This window comes from Papilio polytes, unplaced genomic scaffold, assembly GCF_000836215.1.
Source record: "Papilio polytes unplaced genomic scaffold, Ppol_1.0 DF822733.1, whole genome shotgun sequence".
Classification (NCBI taxonomy): Eukaryota; Metazoa; Arthropoda; class Insecta; order Lepidoptera; family Papilionidae; genus Papilio; species Papilio polytes.
In genome coordinates, this window is record NW_013526471.1 from 343,908 (window position 1) to 370,362 (window position 26,455).

Sequence of the window (26,455 nt, forward strand, 5' to 3'; positions counted from 1 at the left end):
GTTCTTCTTGATCCAGCCACCGCACGCGAACTCGTAGAAGTCAGTGCACGGTTCCACATCTCTGTTCAGTGATGATAATATCCTGGAGGCTGTACAGAAATGTAATGGAAATTAAAAACATTAATTAAGAATCTAAATTAGTTGTCGCTTATCAAAATAAACAACAAGGATATAATGGAATTGACATACATACAAACCCGCATAAAAACTACGTAGCTCGGATAAACACGTAACCAAAAGTCCGATAATTGTATTACCAAACATATTGTTAATGTAATTGAGAGAAAATTTTGAAAGTTAGTGATAATTTAAACAACCGGAATTTCAGTGTATAAATAAAATTAAATAATCAGAGAACTAATTATTGAGTTAAAAGTTAAACTTCAATAATTAAATTAAAAACTAGTTGAAAACCGTGAGTCAATAAAGATGTGTATTTAATATGCATAATGCAAATTAACGTCTTCAATGCTTACCGGTCTTTTCTACTACTGACATATCATTTTCAACAGGCAAAGAGTTAACTAAAGTAACACAAAATAATATCAACATAAAAAAGTCCATTGTTACAAAAAACATTTATCTGATATCAATCTAACTTGACGTACAAATTGTGACTGAAAATTTAATTTATATGTTAGGTGTTTATATGTGGTTCAGATGCGTGTTAGAAAATAAATATGTGCACCCATGGTGGCAGGTACGGTCAAACAAACAAAATTCCTGGTTACTGCGCATCGATAACTTATTAATGCAACTATATGAACCTTAGCAAATACGCAGTTAGGTTCAATTACGTTGAAAACGCCACGTGGCATAAATCATACCGATGATCTTAAACTGCGTCGTTATTGAGGGAAAATGTAACGTTAAAATTATTATATGTCATTTTTCCTTTTAATTTAGTATTAAATTGCTTTATAATAATGGCAATTAGACAACTACTACGCCACTTTAAAATATCAGTATCTGATGTTGACAGAAAAGTATATGATAGTGTTCATCATAAAATTTGTTTAATTAATAGTTAATTTTCTATTACATTTATTTATAGATTAATAAATAAATACAAATGCAAATACATACTAGTCTAGTGTGTAAGCACCTTTTAAAAGAAGCGCTCTACGAAGAATGTGATGAATTTTCACGCAGTTCGCACGTAGCGTCGTCAAATGCAAATAATTTACATTATGATGTTTAATTACTTTTTAATCGGTGCAATCTTCTATTTACTTTAATTACGTACAAACAACTACCGGATTCCATTCAAGTGTTTACTGCATGGTTACATCATAAAAGGCACTAGGGCGGATAAACGTAGCTTTACCCAAAGGGAATTCTTAAAATCGATTTTACCCAAAGAGATTTAAAAGTACATAGAGGAAGCATACTTGAAACTTCACTTATGACATTCTTCTAATGATCCTTACTAACGCTATCTATTAATAAGCCCTCTACCACGTGCCAATATAATTAATTGTATTTTTTTTTATTAATTGCCAATTGATGTAATTAAACCATAACAAAAGATGATGTAAAATGTTTTATGACATGTCAATACAAGAACATGAGGTGGCACTAAACTTGACAACTAAGAGAAAACTTTCAAAGAAGTTACCGCTGAAAAAATGTTGTTCACTCTGTCTAGTCTATATATTTTTTAAATATCTTTGGTGCTACTGGAAATGTTTTGGAATGGGGTTGTCAAATATTACCAGTGCCGACGCACTCCTCGCTGAGGCATGGTGTCGTGGTTGAGTGATCTGCGAGGAGCAGCACCGCCGTGTATCCGCCCAGCGCCGCCAGCGACAGCACCAGCGCGCAGATCAGCACAGACGACCGCCGCACAGTGCGTTCCCTAGAAACATATGGGTTTTTACACTTTTTTCCACTATTAAGAAGTTGCACGAAAGAGACATACTGCTTTTATATAAGGATTTGAAATGTAATATTTGTTTTTACAAATTAATTTGAATAAATGATACGTAGTCTGATTACCTGTTAACCACGAGACTATGGGCGCTTCATGAAAATAAACCATGACAATGTTGTCTATATCTACAATTTTATTAACCAAAAAACGAAAAGAAAAATAAATAATGGGTAGAAAAATATTTTTAATCAAAAATTTAATTACGTGGCGATAAACAATTTTTAAATTGGCGAACAATTATTTTAATAATTCCGCACGTTTCACAAATCACTTCCTGCGTAGTTAAGAATGTTTTATGTATCTTCTGAAGATAACTCTTATTATGTGTATAGTATTTGTACATTATATATAACTGACACGTGTATTTAAATCTACAAATTAAATATAATCCAATTGCATATGTAATGATATGTAATTACACAATTTCTTTGCTAATTTATTCATAGTTTATGTAAAAATATACAAGATAATTACGACATATATGGATATACACGATTAGTTACTAGTAGTTAGTATAGACCGACAAGGATATCTGATTCGCTGGGCATAAGCCAATATAAAATATGACAGCTTACTAGCGCCCGTATCATCGTTAAAAACGTGTCACATGATGTACCGTAGGTCTATTCTAAAAGAATCAGGTTATCAATTCGTCTGTACCCATAGAGCTTTTATTTCTAACAGGACGAACCGCGATATAGAACCTCTATTCCAGTCCATATCCTTGTTGGACTATAGCTTTTTTATGTGTAGTGTGTAACAGTGGTTATGATCCTTTGATGAAGCCTTTTCCACACTTTGTCTCAGAAAGTATTATGTTATTATATTTAACAAAATCATCCAAATGGACTTATGCCACAGTACAGTAACTCTAAGTTAGAATGATAATGGAAGAAAAGACCAGGAATAATAGAGTGAAATTATTATGAATGCTAGACAATGGTAGGTTCCGTTGTCACGGAAACTGCGACTGAGTAAACTGTAATCAGCAAAATGAAAACATTGTAAGTTGTAATTTACCTTACTTTGTTTCTATTATACTTTAAATATAATAAATTAAAATAATGGGCGTGAATCCAAGCACATAGTTAGTATTTCAATTTGATATAGTAATGAATTCCTTAAGCATAGTTATTTATGTACGTACAAGATAAGTTAGTTTTTTGGAACTAATTATTTAATCTTGCTTGTTACTAATGTTTTAAATGCGAAAATATAGATGGAAGTATAAAATGATGTTTGTTAGTAGGCATCTCCTAAACGTCTGAATGGTCCTCAATGTAGAGTATAGGCTACTAAATTTCTTTTTTTAAATATTAGAGGACAAAATCGCGGGTAAAAGCTAGTCAAGTCTTAAAATGAAAAACTTTATGAACGTAACAATGCGTGTAGCTGAAGCAAATAGCAAACTTAATATACAAAGATGATTTTTTAACTTTATAAACAAGTCGTTCATTTAAGTAAATAAGTACGACTATACAAAATCAGAAAGAAAAATCTAACTTGAGCTTTGTTTCCACGTTACTTAGTAATACATTTTACAAAATAGTAAAGTCACCCGCATAATGTTTGTGACAGGCATGACATATTCCTTTTAACTTGAAACAACTTTACGTGAAGGATAACTTGACGCAACTTCAACTTATTTTACGACGATGAGCAATACATAAGATTTATTTTATTTATTACCTTAAGTAAGAATGCCTAGATTTGTGTACGTGTTCAAATTTTCTTATCATGCAGGAATGTATTATATTCTTAGACCCAGATATGTTAAGATAATTTGCATAAGTTATTTAAATCTCGCGCGGACGAAGCTGCGGGAAAGAGCTAATACAATGGTATAATACAATGGATAGAGGTGACGGCAATGCTGTCGTATTTGGGCTACGACTTTGCCTTCGCATCATCGCATCTTGCAAAAGTAGTAACTTAACACCATTTTTTCTCCTATAGTGTTTTAGGTTTCTATGAAATTGTCAGCTCTACGTGTCATGCTAACGGAGAGGCACGTGTCCGGACGCCGCAAGCGCGCCTGTCACGTCTTGCGGTACGCATACAAAGCAACACCTTGACTTACGACTAACTAAATGACTTTTACGTTCTCCGCACTCACCACACGAGGGAATTCCATTGTTGAATCAACTTTCCTCGCAACTCGCAGACACTAAGATTGACTAAGCATGTTTATGAAGCAATAAAAGTCATTGAATGTATTTAAAATATTTTATTAACATATCTACTTAGTGAAGATTCAATTGTGGATTGGGATTTTTTTCAAATTATGAAGCGATGAAATGATTTACAATTTTAATAATTCATGATCCTGTTACTTCCGGTTTGGTATTTTAAGAGATTGAGATTTCACAAGGAAACAAAACATAGTTTTTAAAAACAAAAAAGTCTGAAAGTAAATTTAATTACTTTTACCTGATAGATTACGAAATATAATAAGAGATTCATAAAAACGTTCGAACGTCAACCATTTTTCTGTTTCATTGGGTCAGGAGGATGACTGCATTTCTTTCAATAAGATAAAGGATATTACAGTTAGGAATGTGAATACAAGTTTCGGTGCTCGTTTAAAAGTAGATCAGATCACATCCGGGTCTTTCACTTGCAACACTACAAAGATCCTCAGTGTGACAAAGATTTATCGCATCCAGTATGAACACACTACGCCTTTAGGACCGTTACGACACAAATATACGTTAGTATTGTTGTGTTATGCAAATTGTCTTTGTAAGAGGACAATCTATTGCGTGTATTTGTTATGTTCCGTTATATGATTAGAATCGTTTGAATTACAAAAGAGTGTAGCGGTACAAAGTTTGGACTACATACCCAAAAAAAATTGCATTGGAAAAATACACTATATTTATCAATGAAAACGCCTTTCACCGCGTCGTCTGATTTGATATATTTATAATAAGTCACATATAAGTTAAATTTGGTCAGGTAAAAGTAGTTTGTCGTATGTTATTGAACTTTTTCAAGCATCATGTTTACTTTTTGGCTTAAAAAAAGTTTTATTTGATTAAGAAAATACAAACACGCCTTGTGTGAATATTATGATAATATTGATAATTCAATGATGAGGAAATGTATTGAATTTCCTTATCAATAACGAAGACACCGCAATGGGGCCGTGATCACGTATTAAAAATAATAATTCAATATTACGCTCATATGTGTCAAAGAAAGAGTATGTGTCTTCTTGAAATTGAAGTAGAATTAGCGGAAAATTACTTTAACTTACTAAACACAATATAGGAAAGCGAATAACGCGGAAAGATGATGCCCAAATCGGACGACATATTCGATCCTTTAGAGTCCCTTGAAGATAGGATGGTTGTGCACTTTGGAGAAAAATAAAAGATAAATTAAACTGCAATTTAGTTAATAATGTTTTGATATTAATAAAATTATAAAAAGTTTTTACAGGAAAATCTCAGGCATAGATTTCAATTTCATGACCCACAGTGATTACAATAATTATGACACATTATCGTGTGGACAATAGCAGGCAGCACGTGTGCGCAGGTTCATTGCCACGCCTGCGCCTGCGCATGCAATTTATTCTACTCGCGCGCGCGGCTTTCCACTAACCTGTTGTGATCTAACGCACAGGAAGTAGCGTTTTTTAATGATTTTTTTAGTACCTTTCAGTTAGGTATTCCTTGTTAGCTTGTGCCTACTATAACAACTTAAGAAACAATATACAAAAAATAATATGTCTTCTCATTTAAAAGTAATTTCAATTTTTACAATGTTTTTTTTTCTATGTAAGTAATAATAATGTTGGTAATTTAAGTATGTCTTAAAGTACTTAATCGTCCAAAATATATTTATAAAAATAAACATGTTATGTTTAAGTAGAATATCTATTTTCCCGCTGCCGCTTGTGCCTTATCGCCGGCGCAGGCGCTCCACTAAACGGCTGTCCGCTTACGTCGCGGTGTAATCGCTACCTAATAAGGACCTTACTTTCCCTGTTAATTGATAACTATTAGGACATGCTTCCGACTTGACGGTCCGTGCCATTAATACTTTTATGAAAGCCTTATAAACTGTACAACCGTCGACTTAATAAACTTACCAATATCGAAAGCTAACAACGAGATTTTATTTAATAGCAGATTATGATGTTCTCCTTCTTTTGGTAAGTCAGTTAAAAGAGGTGCCAAAGTCCCTAAATAAATCTAAGGATGAGATCACCTACTGAATAGTCGTAAAAAAGGATTAACGAGTAAAGTAACAATAATTGTGATGTAAGGACAAGTGCCTTTTCCAGTATCCAGTAGAACAGGTTTTCATTGTCATTAAATAAAAAGTTCAATTTCAAAAGGCCATGGAGCGACATAATTAGTGTTACGTAAGGATCAACTTTCTTTTACTTGGCTTAAAATGTAACTTACATAACACACGAAAGCTTGTCACAAATATCGTGAAACATAGTAAACTTTATCAAGCACGAAAATTGCTAAAGTCTATGCGTCTCAACAAGTTAACCCTCTAAAGAAAATAAGTGGGAATATATTAAGATAAAAAAGTAACCTATATTATGCTCGACTATGTCGGTTACCCTTCAGTGAAAGTCCGGTCGAAATAGGTCCAGCCGTTTCGGAGAATAGTTACACGGACCAAAATCGGCTTGCAGACAGACACACAGACAGTGGATTTTTTAACGTTATTATCGTTATCAGTAACGCAAATACATCATCTTCCCGAAATCTGGGAGTTTTCTTTTGATATTACAAACAGACACTCCAATTTTATTATTATATATGGATAGATTTTGAAAAGTTACCGATCGACTGATAAATCAATGCATAACCTCTATCGTCTAAGTTTGTATGGATAAATACATTTGTAAAACACTTTTCAAGGGAAAAATTGAATTTTTAAATCAACCAGATGGGAGTCGTCAGCTAGTTTGAAATTAAAAGTTGAAATACATGTAACATTCTCATGCACTTGCGTGAGATAATAAATCATAAAGATTTGAGCAAATCGTATAGAGGTAAAGATTAGAAAGTAGCGTAACATAAAGCGGCGGATGTCCTTATTGCCTGCCCCTGGCCGCTGGCCACTGGCCACTGGCCTCTGGTCGCTGGCCGATGCCAAGCTCAAGGCGACACACCGCACAGATACGAGTTTTCGATCCATTCAATAATGTCAGACACTTTCGCTGTTAATAATTCGGCGGCGGATCAACGATTTAAAGGTGGTTTATTTATTTTTGAACATAAAAAGTTAACGGAATAAAAACGAAACAAGACGATTTGAGCACACGACTTAATGTGGCCGACAATTATAATTTATTTCAAAAGTTATAAATTTTAGTAAGCGTAAAATTGACAGTAAAACGTAGGTCAGGTATACGATGTACCTGCAGAGCTTCAGTTATCTAAACTCAACAATTATCATGTACGAATACCTGATAAAAAGGCTGATTACACCCGGCTACTGTTCAGTTACGAACGAGTTACGATCGAGCTGTTATCAAACTAGGAAGAACTCTGATCATTGATGTACAATTAATATATGTACATTTATGTCCGTCCGTCTGTAACCAACAACGTTTTTAGTGTTCTTAACGTTTTAGCTCAATTAGATCATTTCACGCATCTGCGGCTTCGATGTAAAAGATAACAATTGCAAAAACAAATAAAACAAGTGAAAGAAAAGAAAGATTATGTTTATTTTCTGCATAAACAAATGAAGAACAAAGGGCTTGTAGAAAATTGTATGATGTAAAATAATATTGCATGTTATTAATCGAATATATTCGCCTAACGAACACTATGACGCATTATCTACTAATACATTGCCCGTTGCTAAATCAATTTGTTTCAAATCTACGCCCTTAACACTGTTAATTAATTCATGTAATTTATAGTTAATTTAATAATAAAATACGGAATTGAGAATCCAAGAAGTTGAATCATCAGTACTAATTGTCGGGTTTAAAAACACAAAGAATATAATAAAACGAGGCAAAACTAAGACAAAATATACCAATAATCAGAAGTATAAATAATACATTAAAACGGAAACTAAAACATTAATTTAAACCAAATACACCTAAAAATGTATCGACGCGACTTAAAAGCCCTTTAACTAAATAACATATATTAAAAATAAAAACACTAGGGAGCTTTTTAAATACACAAGGGCAATGTTTGGTGTAAAGCAATTTATTCACATGTACTTTATTACGACTTTTAACTAACTCGTTTCCTTATAAATGAAAATACGGAAACCTGCGCATCATTTCTTTTATTGTAAGCAGAGATAATGATGTATGATCGTACATACAAAACATGTATGAGACATGGCTATTAAAATATTTGTGAATTATTCATGAGTTAATGATTGGATCGACAAAGGAAGGGACAAAGGGAATATTCATACCGCAGTCGTGTGATGTATAAATTACTAAGGTAATAAAGAAACTCCGGCACTTTCTTTGCATTATGTATCCTTGGTGCTAAGGAAGGGATTTCGTTCACAAATAACAAACAAAGAGTCAATCCTTTTATACACAGATGAGCAAGAGGAAGGTAAAAATGTTAATGATCGTCTACAAATATTAAATGATTTTTAAAAATCTCTCAAGAAATAAGGTCTTACATTATGACAAGAGAATTGCAACTTCTATGTTGATAAAAAAAACTAATCATTGCAATTTTTTTTAAGTTTTTAATCCTAAAAGATCCCACCGACTGTGAGTGAAGATGACAAAATTACCATACATCTTTTGTATGGTGATTTGAATCTTGCTAACATTACGTAGGGGGTTATAAACAAAAACATATCCATCCCTCTCATTCTATTAAAAAAAAGAGATGACAATATTTATGTACAGTTTAACTATGGAAACTCAAGGTGTAGCCACTCGGCCGTCACTACGGCGACCTGTTTCAAGGTCACTTTTTCTACCATAGATATTTGTGCTTTTTTGTGACTTTTGTCCCGTTGGTAACAATATCGTTATTTTTTTCAGTAACTTCTGGATCTAGAGGTCGATAAAGAACATTGATAAACGATTTACATGTTTTTATGTATAAATTAAATATATTTGCTTATTTTTTAATACTATTAGTACTCCGTGATTGGGTTACCAATATGTTGACAGTAGTAGTGCCCGCTTTAACATCTTAGCACTGCAGGGCCGGCACGCCCGGTGTCATATCACGACCACAGAGAAGACAGGCGTGAAATGGAAGCAATTCCGTGTTTCGTCTGATGAGTGTAGGGCCGGAGGCCTAATTTAAGTCTCTTTCTCTTTTCCACCCTTTTCTAATGGGAGGGGGAAGTGGATTTGACAGTGGAGGAGATGTATAGAAAGGGGCAAAATCCTCTTTATGTGCGTCTCCTCCTCCGTCGGATAAGGGTAGGCAACGCATCTGCGATCGCGGATGTCTATGCTGTCTGCGGGCAGCGGTCGCTTCGCCGTTTTGGCAGATTCAGGTAGCCACTTGCTCGTTTGCCACCTTATATTTAAAAAAAAATGCAGACATAAAATAGGACCTTTTTATCATTGAAAAATAACTTATCAATACAGATGATCAATTCCGTGACACGCATAGAATCGTGTACATATAAATACAACACGCTTTTGACATACTCATTGTTAGACCTTAGCATTTTATCACTCAACGATTTCTCGTTCCGATAAATGGCCTAGTTACAGTACAGTTGTCGACTAAAGTTATTTAATAAAAACATAAATACTGCTTAACACAATTTTACATTATAATTGTTTGTTGAATACACAACTAACTGTTTTAAATTTGTCGCTGACTGTACATTACGCTTTCAGGAAACAAGACTTCAAGCTCACGTTTCATACTAAATGTTCTTATCTTGTTATCCATAATGTTAGTCGAATTACCGATTTGAAATTAATTACCGAAGCGTCAGTGTACTCAGGCCATTTTTTCGGACAAATACAATAAATAACAAAATAAACAAACACTAGTTGTCGTCGGCAACACCGTCCGCGCGGTATTAAGAAAGCTTAATTCGTAGTCTATGCGACTAATACTGTCTGTAAGATATCTATATATCTTACAGACAGTATTCTAGTTATACCAAATTTCATCCAGATGTTGAAAATCGTTCTGGAATAACATCTATCCATCCATCCAAACTTTCCCATTTGTATTAGTAAGAGTAAAATTATTGTATTTAACGATGTTAAAAGCTCGACATTCCACACGAACCGTCCAGATTTAGAAATTGTTTAGTAGTGTTTTCGTAAACAATACGTACCTATGTAAATATAAACAAACTACAAACAGTGAAAGTTAAAACAGCATTCATTTACAAAATAATAATTTTAACTAATAAGGATTTCTGAAACTCATTCCTCTTAGTTATTTTATACATGATACGTACTAAAAGTAATATTCCATAATGAAGTTAAGATTGTAAACGCGGATATTTTTATATAAATTAAAAAAAAACAATCGATAAAATAATGCGTTTGTTTGAAAACATATTTGTTTTTCAATTAATTGTTTGTACTGTGATGCGTCATTCGTTGTTGTGCGGTACTTGACTACATAAGGAGTACGTACTAGTCCTACCTATATTATATTTAGTTCGGGATATCTACTAGTTATTTTTAAGTATATCAATGATTTTTAAAAAGGTAATTAAAGATGTTAAATTCTCCAATGATTATTGTAAGCATTAGCAATAATAAAAAAGACCATAATATTAATTCCCAACGTAAAATTAGATTGACCTCAACGTGTAAAATATTGCCTGTTGCTACTTTATGAACCAGCTCGACTTGATAGCTGACACATATTATACACAATTTGAAAAAGAGTACATTTCACACAGGTAAATGTCATTAAAAAAGTCTTTTTCCGTAATCAGAAATTACCTTATAACTATGTGAACCTTTTTTTACGGTCAGTGCACCTTACCGACTTAAAATTATTCAAATTTTTCGTTTACAGCATTTCCCATTATTATTTGTTTAACTAATTAAAAAAAGAAACATGTGAGTTAAGGTTTTCGATTAATGTTGATGAATTAAAGTTAGTCGACACGTATTCAAAACAAAACTCCTGTGAAAATATTACTAGCAATTATTTACATTTATATAGAACGTACTAAATTGAGATAGACGCCCTATAACTTGTAAAGAATCGTGGTGCGAAATTGGCTGTTTAGGAAAAGTGGGCGAGGTGAGCTGTGGGGGGGGGGGACTGGCGTGTACAGAATTATGTAAGATGCATTCGCATGATTGCAGTTGTAACGTCAGAACTCAGTACCACTTCCGCTATACATTTGTATAACTGCGAATAAACGCAATTCACTATCGACTAGAGTTCGATCTTCGCTATATGTAAGAACATATCTTGTTGGTGTTCAATTAAAATAGATGTACACCTTCCATTTTAATTTTAAGACGCAACATTTCTGTTATAGAAATAAATCACTGGAAACAATGATTCTATGAGTTATTTTTGAATAGTAACAATTGTATGCAGGGCGTTCGCTTCCGTCTATTTCTTATGCTAATACACTGGACACGTGCAGTATGACAGGATCAGTATGTAGTTCACATACAATACGGAAGTATACTCTTCAATTACATGTTAAGCTTCACGATTGTCTGTTATTACAAAGTATACTTACAGCTTCTCTTCCAGCTTGCAGTCCGGCATTGCGTTCGAACTCTGACTGTCACTCTCAACATCTTTGACCTGTGACAAATAATAGACTATGTAAAAATAAAGGTCTATTGAAATATTCATATCAGCAAATGATTCAACTAACTTTAATTACATAATAGCGTTAGTATCACGAATGTACCAACTGTCCCGATGCAAAACAGAAAAGACCAGCGTGAAGGGGAAGGAATTTCGCGTATTATGCGAAATGTTTGCAGGCTCAAGTGGATTTGTTGGAAGATGGGCGGATTTATCCTATAAAACATTCCAAAAGATGGTTTATAACCGCAACGAAGTTGCAGCTTGAACCAAACGAACAAGTATTTTTATAATTCTTTAAAGAGATAATGTTTTTGCGGATAATCTCATACCGGCCTTGGATTTGAGTAGCTTGGAATTGAATGTTCTTGTGTGTTGTGTGTTGGGATGTTATCGCGATTACATTAGCTGATATGAAGCCGACATCGATGATATAACGTTCGAGTCTCCGGTAATGACATCAAACGGCATTGTGTGTCAGTGGCAGCACAATGCCGATGCTGATGGCAGATAGCGCACGCGGCGTGCACAATGGCCGAATGTGCTGATATCAAAACTTAACCACTAAGACTCAATAGGGTCGGCAGTACATCGAAAGATTTTTGACAGTGTTAATTTACAGTCAGAAATATTTTTGAAAAGTTTATGGAGTTATAACGTATTTAGTAGCAAAATAGAGAACATTGATAAAAAAACTGTCAAAAATGTTGTGTGAAATTGTTTCTGAAATCTATTTTTTATTTCCTATAGTTAATTAAATGTTTTTTGTTATTGTGAAATTAATTACATCTTAAATAAGATATTTAACAAATGAAAGAATGTATGTTCCTTACACATTCAACAATACTTTAACTAGCATTTTTGTAGATAAAGGTAATAAATTACAAGACAATAGTCACTTTTTAATCATCACAATTGGTATTTTTATAATAAACATCTTAGTCAATAACTGTGCAGTAATTAAGAAACATTTCCTCTAAAATTCTTTGCAAATACAGATAATTATACTATGAGAGAATAAATTTACTAAATGTATGTCACTTGTCAGTTTATAGAAAAAAGATTATCGAACGAGAAAAGTATTTCAGACGTTAATGACGCTAATGGGATTTAAACTATTCTATTACGTTACGTAGCACAAATGGTGTAATGGTACGGTTTGCAAAACATTAACGTGGATTTAAATTTATAGATCGAAAACTGAATCCTCAATCGGTTGATATATTGATGGTATGAAAGGCAACTAATTTAAGGTAGTTTTTATAGAAATTAATAAATTTTTCGATATGTACCCTATACCTTGGCTACAACAACTGATGGTTACAGTGGTCACTTTGTTAAATTTGTTAGAATCTATGTTATTTCGTTACATTTGTCAAAAGGAATTCCGTGTTCATCAATACGTAACGTATTACTTGAGCTATTGTTTTATTACAATAGTTTCCATACGTATCAAATTCAATTAAGTTTTATCACTACCGGACACGCAATGTATAGTAATTAACAGAAGCTTTCTTACGCTAAGGCAATCGTATTGCAAAAGTGCAATAGATGCAATTATGACTTTCTTATAAACAAAGTGGCTGTCGCAAGACTGCAGTGGACAGCGGATAAAGAACATTTGCTAATCTCACGCTAATTGAAGGCGTAAAATAAAATGTCTATGACGTTATGAACACAACAGCAGAAGCCGAGTTTTTATCTAAATATGTTAAAAGTTCCAAAAAAAGGTGGAGAATACCGGAGCGTGATAAAGCCTTAAATTACGTCTTATTTTTAACAATTTCCTATTAGTTGTACCTTCTTTGTATGAAGTGAAATTAACGACGTTGGTGCCCTTTCAATATCTAGACACTATTGACTATATAATTGTTCCGGAGTTCATGAAGCGTGCGCTGACGCAGGATGGTATACAAGAGGGCACACTAGCGCCGCCATGCTGTCGAGGTGAGATTTGTTCAACAAGATTAACCTACAAGGTCTCAATGATTCTTTGAACTAAGGCGCTCAGCAAGCTGTTGTAAGATGGGATATATTTCGCATAATTAAAAGTAAACAAGTACAACCGTCCCTTAATTATTTTAATTAAAATGTAGATAAAATTATCGATTAAAACTTGAAATAATATACTTTTTTGTATTATTTCGTCGTATAAATTACTGCCCTAACAATAGACAAATAACTAATAATTAGCAAACAACCTTAGCCTCAGTTTCCCGTCGCTTTCCGTCTGTGAACGCATGAATCAATCCGAGATGTTCATTCAATGAAACTCACTCACGGTTACTGCAACTAAACAATGCAAGATATAAAAACTAAAGTTATAGAGGGTTCGGAATTCGATACTAAACAATTTCAATTTTGTGAATATTTATTAGTAGTAACATTCTCGACTAATAAGAGAGCTTTAATTGGAAGAGATGTATGTATAACCTGCGTAGAAAGGATTTTGCATTTCGTAATACTGTCTTTAAATCCGGGTTATAATGTTAATGTTTCCTTTAGCATAGGAACAGATAACAAAATAAAACTTGACAGTAAGTGACGCGAATAAATGAAGACGGTTCTGATCATTGAAGTCAATAGGTCAACAATCTGTATGGAACCGGCACAAAAAGTCTCCCCGGTCGGCGAGTGCCTTGTTCGCACGCAATTCTACCATTATGTGATACCACAATAACGGCCATTATGTCACCACGTCCTAGTTGCAATATGACAAAGCTTACCATATTACTAGGAACTTTTTGAGGACTGGAACGTTTCAATTTCATTTTATGTGAATGTTACTCTTATGTGAATCTTTAAGCCGTTAAAGAATTAATTATATTGTTGATTGTTCGATGTTTTTAAAATTGACTAGTGTTAGGGGTTGTAAATGAAGTCTGTACGGTAGTAGATGTCGCTTTCCAAGACTACGTTTATTCTCACCGAAGTTTAATTTATATTTTTGAATATGTTTATGCAAAAGATGCGTATTATGTTTGTTAATTTTGATTTTATAATTTGTTAAGTCTACCAAGTTGTCAAAAAAGATACGTTTTTCAGAATAATATTTTAAATTCTCCCTAAAAAGCTTAAGTAACCGCCACTAGAGTACTTCCTACCACTATAGACTGATAGAATACCTATTTATTTAAGGAAAGGTATTACTAAAAGAGATGATATAATTATTTCAGCGATTACTTATTTCAGTGACTAACGAAACAGCGATTAGAGTACGGTTACGTCCTCGGTAATGTTGGAATATGGTAACACTGTCGGTGTCCCACTTGCCTCACTGTTACACTTCTCCTAAGATATTTTTTTCTTATTTTCAGCGGTTCGTTGCGCGTCTTAGTATTGGAAAGGTGATCGTGGCAGTGAGTGATCCACAACAAAACAATTATTGTTTGTTTACAAATGTAAACAGTTTTTAGAATAAAGCCATAATTTGTTTGTTTTAAATAAACTTTATCATTTTATCGCTGAATAAAAAGATAGATATATAGCATGGGTTCTTAAAGTTCTGTGACATATAGGTGGAAATTTTTCCATAAGAAAAAATAAACTTTTCTTAGATATTTTTTCGCAATAAATATTATGTCGATACTTACACAACTAAATGTATAATATTATTTAATTTAAATGTATTGTTGTTATAATTTGTTACGTATTGTTACACGTTAACAGGGTTATTATCGCAATTTGACGTTGTTACAGCTTGAAATTTAAATGAAATTCTAGTGTTATATTTTCTCGAAGGTTATAAATTTACTAAAGTCTTTGGGGACAGTTAATCTACAAATGACAATCAAAGACTTTTAATATCTTTCTCTGCATATTTCTTGAATGTCCAAAAGCATCGGTGTTCTTTATATTCTGTATTTAATACATTTAGGTTATTTCAAAGACGTAAATCCTTTTTAATACGCATAATTATCGAGAAATTGGATCAATAGTATTTTGAGGTTTATTTATAAAATAGGTTATTACATGTATTTATGTTTACAATTACACATATGTTTTGTTGATTACAATTTCGCCTATGTTAGAATTATTCAGATTCCGCTCGGGTCGTGAGAAAGCGAATTCGTTTCTTGTTTGCAACTTTCCCTTTCATTTTGAAACGATATTGTCTTTTGTATAACTGTCCTTCGCTAACGGGAACGTGTGTGCATGTCAATTTAGTAAGTACATATCTGCATTATGTACCAAATATTGAATTATTTATACGACTTAGTACCATCTCAAATGTATCATCCTTTCTAAACAATGCAACAGCAGAGTTAGTGAATTCCTATCTACGCTTATTATTGCTTAAGCATACATAAGCCTCGAAACGATATATTCCGTTTATTTGGAAAACTTTAGTTTTTGTTCTGATTTAGTTAATATATTTTATGTTACTAAGATTTATGAAACTTTACCAGACCTACTAGTATGCGTGTTTCCCGTTGGGCCGATTGGATCTGATCAATTAGCCCAATGGGAAAAATTCCCATTTATAGATTCAATGACCCGATTAATCAATATGCCAATCTGCCCACCGTAAATCACCCTGTAGCCTCTATTTAGTGAGGTCGGCGATTCGAGACGATTTAAATTACATTTATTGTTTTACCATCAAAATAGTCTTATAAATGTTTGCACAATTCGATTCTTGTACCACTTTTCATAATGATAATCGTTTAATATTTTCACAACGTTGCAAAAATGATTTTCTATTGAGTGGCTCGTGATCTCCGAAACTTGCGGCACTTCAGCTGCCGTATCTAACTCGATTGCCACAGCAGACATTTTTCTTTAAGTTTTTCGCGCGTAAATTAATGTTATGATTATAAATATGATTTCCTTTTAGATTTCAGGCTGTTGATCGCCGCAACTTCGCTTCTGGATGCGCTAAGCCAATCAACTTGTACAACTTTGACTAGAACTTAGGGTCATTTTGTGGTTATCGTACAACAGTCATTTAGCAAACTAACTAATTGTAACCGATAATTATGCCTATGGCTATTAAATTACAAAATAAAAATACACAGATTGATGAAATCTATATAAAATATGTTAAGATTACCGCCATCCGATGTGTTGTTAACGATAAATGATTTTATAATGGTCATTACCGGTCGTTTTATTACCTACAACTTAAAATATTTTATTTAAAACTAAAAGAATTATCGTATCTGTAATACAAAGTTCAGTTTATTGAAATACCATACCTACATCATTGTTTGGACTTCATTTTCAAATTTAAAATTTAAATATTTTATCTCTATATATTATGTACTTGGTTACGTAATCTATTTTATAATAAGCATAAGAATAACTATGGGAAAAAAGTGGCAAAGATGTTTTTGTACAATAATGTAATGAAAGAAATATTAAGTTTATTTAACTTTACATTGTAGTGAGAACTAAACGTTATTCTTCTTTTTCTGTATCACAAATGAAAACAAAAGTTATTGTTAACATGAAAATATATTTAGTTTCCGAGAAACCTTATTACCAATACTGAGAAATAAAACTGCAATAGTTGCGATCTTTACTAGATTTAGTGCTATTAGCGCCAAGGTGGTAAAAAAGGGGTCCAAGTCCCCTTTTTTACCACCTTGCGGGGGTTTAAAGACTTACATATGTAACATTTTTTAACGGGCTATTACACGTTGCTGTGTGCAGAGACCTATTGGGGATTTCTGTCTAGCGTCCAGTCTCTTAACGGGCACTGATAATAACTATTGCATAGGTTATTTTGTTTCAGCAAAAAAAATACAATAGCTGCAAAATGAAACCTCAATATATCGGGTTAACCTTTTAAATGCTACACACGAGTTGCAAGCTCGTTATCGAAACTTAACACCTATATTGTGTTACAATAGAACATAAAATACATGGGGTTGACTAAGTGTCTAAGTGTAAAGTCTAACACATAAAGACGTGGGCCAAACATCTCGAATATCTACTCTTGAACTGAAAAGCATTTCATCTTTCATTCTAGCACTGGCATAAATGAAGCTCCAAAACGTTTTATCTTTGCATTATAATTGCAAGCAGGGCAACTCAAAAGTGAATTTAAGCCCCTAAAAATCTAGGATCTACCATTGATTCTGTCAACTAATAGTCACAGGCTATATTCATAAGAACTAAAAAGCACGAACTTAGTTCTTACATGGATAGTTCAAGAGTTGTTCTACACAGTGCTAATAATATAAATACTAAACAACCATAGGAAAATCCAATAGCTAGAAATCAAATCACGATCCGTGACGTCCACAAGTAGTTATATCTGTGAGATGTATATCATAAGGCAAAGAACATCAAGGCGCGTGCGCATAATAGACGTAATTAAATAATCGTGCGAATACATTAAACATGTCTTTCTGTCCTGCATTCAATACCTCATCGCTCTGTAATATATACACTTAGATTCACTACAAATATTAATTAAACCAGCTGTTCCCGTGCGACTTCATCCGCATGAAATTATGAAAAATTTATTTCATTGTTTACATTTGTCAAATTATCAATTACAAATGTCAAAATGACATGACATGACAACCTTGTTCCCTTGATGTTGGCAGCAACTTATGGTCTCTTTCCCACATTAGGGTTTTTATTCAAAATATTTACGCCCCTAAGTTTAATGGCGTTAAAATATATAGCCTAAAGCGTTACGCAAGTGTAGGGCTTTTCGTTAAAAAAGGAATTATACTAAAATATGCTGTAATTGCTGACATCTTAGGCAACAAAGAAGTGTATGTTTACGCTTTATTATAATAGTATAGATAGTTTACTATTACTATTTAATTTAGTCACCAATAACTTAGGGTAGGCTCCAAGCCCCCAGTGTAGACGTATTGTGAGCTGGTATGATTTAGCCCAACACTGATAAATTATAATCACTACATAGTATAATTTAATCATAATAATTATCTTTTATTCTTTGAATTTTATTCACGTGAAGACGTTGTTTCTTACACAACATTTTATCGGTATTATAGGTTTAGGGCGTGAGTATAATTCGAAGGTAGGGATGCGCCGGCGCATGCAATATGCAAGGACGAGTCGGGTGAGCTTTGACATGCCTCTTACAAATCAACGCCATTTGCTCGTAATATTTGAAAGCTAAATACAAGCTTCGTAATGTCGGTTATGATTGCACACTTACGTTATTTTGTGCTTAAGTAAAACGCATTGTTTATAAAAATATAACAGAACAAGGATGAAATATTTAATTTTAGAACAAATTAATTTATTATTGTCACGTTAAAAAGATGCATAGTATTGGAAAAAATAAAATCAGTTGTTGTGCGTACGGAAATGCGTCATAAAACCACATACAAATTTCTTGAGACTTGTGGCACAAACCTTCCATAAAATCTTTATCATACGTAAAGGAAATATGCGTTTTTAATAACATAATGTTAGAAGTAATCAATGGAATTTACCCCAAGAAGAAACAAGCAAATATTTTCCAGAAAGCATTTATGTCTAAGGAAAACGTATTTCCCTATTAGTTTAAGAATTGTTACTAAGTAACTACATAACGATAGCTCAGTTGTTTAATTTGAATCTACAAGATCTGGGTTTGTATCCCGCTATGTACCAATGTGGTTTTCGATTCCCGAATTCCATATGTACTTTCCCACGTTCCTAAGGTGAAGGTAAACATCGAGATGCAACCTTCAATCTATGAAGAAATTCAATATGTGTGAAGACAATCCGCAGTGGGACAGCGTGGTTGATTATGGTCTAGTCACCCCTAACTTAGGGTGGGCTCTGAACATTTCAGTGGAGACATTTTGACAGCTGATATACGATATATTGTTAGTAAATGAAGGATAAGTTTTTGTTTCACTTGAACCCTGTTGTAACTTAGTGTAACAACTGTTAGTCGTATAAACATTTATGTACGGACATACAGACATTTTTTATGTACGGAATCCTTACCGATACCTATATTTATGTAGCTATAAATCACTAGAGATATATGATTAATATTGAACAATGCTGTATGAATAATTTATAATAACTGTGACATGAGCATTGTCAAAATACTTGGTCAATGAACCCTGAAGGGGTGATGCAAATTTGGTTAATATCATAACGGTGTTTGACGGTATGGGGTCGCGATCAAAACTCGACTGGTTCTGATCAGAACTGGATAAAGTGCAGTTATTTGCGGAATTTTATTACAAGTTTTAATTATGAGGCTCAACGCCATAAAAAGGGCTTTTGATAACAAGTTTATTGTTTGATTAATTGCTTTGCATCTTTTTATTAAAAAATCACAGACTATAACAATGCAACGCTATTGCATGTAGATCATCGATGAAGTCAGTAATTTTAAAATTGGAAATATTCAAGTGATTTATGAATATTTATATTAATGGTGTTTTTTAATTTAATAATTTATGTGTATTTCTATGTAGTGTATAATCTTTGTTCCTTATTTAGTTAATACTTTGCATACACAAGCTTTCCCTCAGTCTTCATACCATATTTAAAATTAGCTTCCGCACGCGACTCCGTCCGCGTTAAATTAAAAATGTCATTAAAAATGGTATTCAAACAAAAATTCCCATTCTAACGGTGAAAGAATTTTTAAAATCTTCCCAGTAGTTTTTCAGCCTATTCATCATTAACAGCCTTAGGTCGTCCACTGCTGAACGTAGGCCTCCCCCATCGATTGCCACGATGCCCGGTCCTGTGCCACCCGCATCCAGTGCACTCCCGCAACCTTGACCAGGTCATCGGTCCATCTTGCGGGAGGCCTACCTACGCTGCGACGACCTATCCGTGGCCGCCACTCCAGAACTTTTCGACCCCATCGGCCGTCCGTTCTGCGGGCAATATGGCCGGCCCATTGCCACTTAAGGTTTGCAATTCTTCGGGCAATGTCGGTCACTTTGGTTCTGCTGCGGATCGCATCGTTCCTAACGCGATCTCGCAGAGAAACTCCGAGCATTGCCCTCTCCATTGCCCTTTGAGTGACTTTGAGCCGCCTGATGTTGCACGTAGTGAAGGGCCACGTCTCTATTCCGTAAGTCATCACTGGCAACACACACTGATCGAAGACTTTTGTCTTGAGACACTGCGGTATGTCTTGGGACGAGAGGATATCTCGCAACTTCCCGAACGCTGCCCATCCGAGTCGGATTCGGCGATTGACCTCCCTCTCGAAGTTGGACCTACCAAGCTGGACAGTTTGTCCCAGGTAGACATACTCGTCAACAACTTCGAGAGTATGGCCTCCGATGGCTATGGGAGTGAGTGGAATATGAACATTCGACATGACCTTCGTCTTATCCATGTTCATCCTCAAACCCACTCGTTCGGAGGCCCTATTGAGGTCATCGAGCATTGTACCGAGTCCCTCCATGGTCTCAGCCATGACTACAATGTCATCGGCAAAGCGCAGGTGCGTGATGTACTCGCCGTTGATATTGATGCCAAGTCCTTTCCAGTCGAGGACTTTGAAAACGTCTTCCAATGCCGCGGTGAAGAGTTTCGGGGAAATAACGTCACCCTGTCTTACACCGCGGTGCAGTTGGATTGGTTTCGTGTCCTGACTCTGTACTCGGACTGACATGGTGGCGTTTTCGTACAGGCACCTTAGCGCTTGGATGTACCGGTAGTCAATTTGGCACCTCTGGAGAGACTGCAGTACCGCCCAGGTCTCGACCGAATCGAAGGCTTTCTCGTAGTCCACGAACGCTAAGCATAGTGGCAGGTTATACTCCTCGGTCTTCTGTATAACCTGCCGCAGCGTATGTATGTGGTCTACGGTGCTAAAGCCTTTACGGAACCCGGCTTGTTCGGGAGGCTGGAAGTCGTCAAATCTGCGAGCGAGACGATTCGTGATGACCCTCGAGAACAACTTATAGACATGGCTCAGAAGTGAGATGGGTCTGTAGTTCTTCAGGAGAGATTTATCGCCCTTCTTGAAGAACAGAACCACCACACTTCTGCTCCATGCCTGTGGCGTACGTCCCTCAAGAATGACGGAATTAAAGAGCTTCTGAAGAACCCTAAGTGCTGGTTCTCCAGCTGCCCGTAGTAGCTCTGCTGTAATTCCGTCATCTCCGGGCGCCTTGTTGTTCTTAAGATGTTCGAGGGCTGCACTAATCTCGTCGAGACTGACGTCCGGGATGTCTTCGGTATAGTGTCGGGTTAATCTGGCTCTTGGGTCTTCAGCCAGATCAGTGACGGGTTTCTGCGTCGCGTAGAGCTGTCCATAGAACTTCTCAACCTCGCTTAAGATCTCAGGTCTAGCGGACACAACCCTACCCTCCTCAGTCTTTAGCTTTGACAGTTGGCTTTGCCCAATAGACAGATCTCGTGCAAACACTTTGGAGCCCTTGTTCCGCTCAATAGCCGTTTTAACACGGTTTGTGTTAAATTGGCGTATATCGCGCTTTATGCTCTTTGAGATCTGTCTATTTAGCAGCCGAAACTGCTTCACATCTTCTGGAGAGTGTAAAGTCATGTCACGCCTTTCCTTCATAAGCTCAAGAGTGTGGTCCGAGAGTTTTCTGGACGAGCTTCTGCGGTGGGTCTTGAGGAACTTAGTACCCACCGTCTGAATAGCTTGCACGAACCCGTCATTCATATCGTCCACGCTACTCCCTAGGCAATCAAACCGGTTCTGGAGTTCGAGCTGAAAGTTTACAACGTCTTGGATATGGACGGATGCTGGCCGGAGCGTAGACACTATCAGCCGACTGCGCTCAAGCTTGACGTCGATATTCAATGTGCCTCGGACAATTCGGTGATCGCTCCCGGTTTTAACCGCATTGATCACTGAGACATCATTGAATATTTGCTTTCGCGTCGACATGATAAAGTCTATCTCGTTCTTTGTAGCACCGTCTGGGCTCATCCAGGTCCACTTCCGTTGCTCTTGCTTCCTGAAGAAGGAATTCATCATAAAGAGTCCCTCCTTCTCCATGAAGCCTGCCAGTAAGTGTCCCCGGTGGTTGCGCTGTCCATAACCAAAGTTACCCACTCGCAGCTCGTCTCCGTCCCGTTTGCCCAGTTTCGCGTTGAAGCGTCAGCCTATTCAATACAATCAAACAGAGTTTTCCCCTTTATAATACGAGTATAGATAAAGATGACATTTTGTGTAAAGTGTTAATGTGAAACAGATTACCTCTACTTCGCAATAATAACTAAATTTCGTTTGCTTCGTTACTTATATTTTATTATTAAAATTAACCAACACTTTCGCTATATTGTATTAGGACTGGGAACCGCGTGTAAAACAAAACACGGTTCAAATTATCTCAGAATTGTCTCCAACAAGTGATACGTCGCCCAAAACGTAAAATGGTAAATATAATCCAGCGACAATGGGCCAACTTAAATTAATATAATAACAACATTGCCAAATATTTTCGTTCATCTCAATGGATACGAGGTGTCATTTTCCTCGCATCTGTGAGAGAAAACGTCTCAATGAAATTATTTACTTTACGCTTTTCGGCAACCCAATGGTTGAGTAGTTAGAATACTTCGCGAATCTTGGTTCTATTCCAAGAGAAATAAGTTTAATACAAACTGTAATTTTGTATGAAAGTATTCTAGGAAATGAAGAATATTAATTAAGTTTCCTCAAACTTTACGAAGCTTTAAAATATACTTTTGAAACTATGCGCTACAGACACTAAACGCCTTAAAAGTTCAATAAATTATTTATCTGTTATTTTAAAAAATAAATTTAATATCTGTACAGCGATATTACAAACGTAACAATATCGTTTTTAAAGTGATGTGAAAATTATTTTAATTACTTCAAATGTCTAGGAATTAAAAATGGATAGATCTTGCATATCCTATAGATCAGGTGTATCTTTAGTCTGTGGGCGGTAATCGGTTATCATTTATGTATATTTAAAACAATAAATTAATAAGCACAATCGGAATCGATTAGTTTCGGCAGTAAGACTTTAACTTACGGAAGTAAGGGTGATGACTGTTCGCAAATTTCATAGAACTTATAAAATAGCTAATTTTGCTTACGGTTACAATTTTGACGGTGATACAAAATTAAAAATATTATTTTAGTGCACTACCAAATAAATTTCCACGATAAGCTATGTAAAACTTGATAGAAATTATTTTTATCTGGTATTTCAGAGAAACATTACGAGTTCTACCTACCATTTGGACAATAAATTGGAATGAGACTTCTATATAACAATCAATATTTTATCTATCTATCTCTTTCGAGCGATTTAATCCTTAGTCCTAAGATCTTTCTTAGACTTAAATTAGTAAGCCCGTTAATCTAAATAAAATAAAATATAAAAATACATTTTTAAAATTATAAAATTATATTTTTATCGCTTCGTTTTACTCAGCTTTCTTACATTTTTGGTTAGTGTTCTACTCGTATAGTCAACTACCTACAAGATTTGCAAAAACAAAATATTTACTGTAGTTAAATTTAAATTTATGAAAAATAAGTAATAAAATGTGTTACTTATACTTTGTAATATTTGTTACCAGTAATTTAGGTTGTACGCGAGTAATTTTAGCGTCAAGTCTAGAATTTGTAAGGTTCAATAATATTTTTTTAACGAAATTACTATCAACGATATCGTTTGTTTTACTCAAAAGAAAAATAATTAAACAAGATATTAATGTCAATGTTAACATTTAATTCTTACCTTATATTTCATTTTGATTATTTTCTATAACTAACACAAACACTCAAACTAAAATATTGTAATAAAAAATTACAATATGAAGTATTTTCTCATGAACTTTTTATTCAAATATCGAACTGCGTTTTCGCGCCACGAGAAAGGCAAAAGCAACGCGCATGCGTCCAGCGAACGCGCGGCAATGGTCGCGCCGGCGCTTCTCTGGCGGTTTTGCTTCCCCGCCATCGCGGTGCAACGACCTAACTAACGGGAGGTTGCCAACTTTTGGCAACTATTAATTAATTACCGATTTGAACCCTTTAATGTTTTAACGTGATTCTTTTCGAGACTAAACAGGAAGGAATAAACCTGACGACATTCGAGAAACTGAAGCATTGTCTAAAGCGTCGGTCGGCGTAAAGCGGACTGCGAAACATGCGATCGTGGGTTCGAATAGGCGGCGATCTTTTGCTATCTTTTTTTATTACATAACTTAAAAGAAAGCAATCGCAACCAAATCTAAACAGGCAAGTAATTCCTTTCCGTTGTGATATAAAAAAAATGTCTGTAAATTATTTTTTCCTTATTGAACGAGAATAGATTAAAAAATCCACTTAGGTATAAAGTAAATGGCACAAAAAATAAATCCCGCATCGTGTAGTCACTTGGGCACAAAGCAAGAGTAGTATAGGCACAGCGCTGCAAGGTGAAGGTGACGCGCGGTTCGATGTCAACATAGTTGCAATTTCGATAAATCTGTCACTAATGGAGGTTTCACTATTTCAAGCGCATGTCTTAATCTCAAACTCGGTAAATTAATAATTGCCTATTATTGCTTTGTTTCAACAGATCAGTTTTATTCGGTTAAGTAAGAAAGAATAATCCATATATTTAAAAAAGTAGTATTTAATTACCATTACCACAAAATTCTTTGTCCGGTTAGGACAGTAAATGTTTCGGTGACTGCATCAAGATTTATTCGCCATGGTGCAGTTATCGTTGTAAAACTTTGATCGAATATATCACTATACGCTGTATCGACCCCATGTCCCGTACTACTACCCGAAGTAAACGATTTTTAAGTCTACGCAAACTGAGGTTTCGTCCAAATAAATTAATTCCATATATAGTAGAGTATACTCGCGGATAAACAAAATACTTAACTAAAGTACGTATAAAGGTTATAATTAGAAATACAAAAATCAGTAAAATACAGCTTAGAAACGTTAGTTTTTTTCCACCAAAAACGTAATCTAGATGACCTTAGGTTACTTAGCACTTTATTACCTGACTTTCCCTAACAAACGAAATCTAACATAGCCGCTATTGTACACTCTAAATTGTTATAAAACAAGGACGATAAAAACGTAATTTATGGAAATGTCAGGATATTTCGTTTTTTTTTTAAATTTTCTTTAGTTAGTATTTTTATATTGAATCAGGGTTGAGTTATAAGAGTGCTTTTGTTTTTGATATTCTTGGACATTTTTAAATAACGGATACTTGATGAATATTAAAAACTAATGTAAGTGAAATTACTTAGTTGCCAAACAAGAAAATCTATGTAGGTTACAATAATTGTAAACTGTTTTTATTACAATATTTTTACTTTTACAGACTTCATATTACAACGCCTTAAAATAAAAGATAGGATTATAAACGTATTTTTCGCTTTGCTTTATTTCTTTTATAGGCGCGTTATAGGCGATTTTCTGTCAGCAGTAAGAATTAGAAAAATCACCGATATGTTTCAAAAAACATCGATACGAAATGTTGTCAATATTATATCATCACCATCATCTTCACCAGCTCCCTATAATTCCCCACCGAGGGGCTCGGAGCCTACCCTAATAAGGGGCGGGCGGGAAATTATATCGAATTTGTCGAAATACTTTAAAATACACTTCGATGATGTTAATCAGTCATTCCCTATACTTTTGCTGTTCATTCACTTTTCTTCATTTATACAAATGAAAATAATGTCTATCAGCTGCTATCGCAACTAAACCGAAATGATCACCAATTTGATATTTCAACGATTTGATTGTTATATATTTGTTACGATGTAAGATATCGAGATATCGATATCTTACATCGTAACCTATCCATGTTCAATGCCCTACATGCCCATGCCTATAACTATAACTAACAAAATGGCGGTA

At 34.7% G+C, this 26,455-nt stretch overlaps 1 protein-coding gene across 1 annotated transcript in view; it reads right to left on the bottom strand.

The window, feature by feature from the left end:
* Nucleotides 1–24,506, bottom strand: part of LOC106105645 — a 30,203-nt gene extending 5,697 nt beyond the window's left edge. Inside the window, exons 1-4 of the mRNA XM_013286069.1 lie at nt 24,318–24,506; nt 11,597–11,664; nt 1,716–1,858; nt 1–89 (exon numbers count right to left, since the gene is read on the bottom strand). Of these exons, the coding sequence (XP_013141523.1) occupies nt 1–89; nt 1,716–1,858; nt 11,597–11,664; nt 24,318–24,329 (312 nt within the window). The 5' untranslated portion in view covers nt 24,330–24,506. The remainder of the gene's footprint in view (nt 90–1,715; nt 1,859–11,596; nt 11,665–24,317) is intronic.
* Between the last annotated feature and the right edge of the window lie 1,949 nt (nt 24,507–26,455).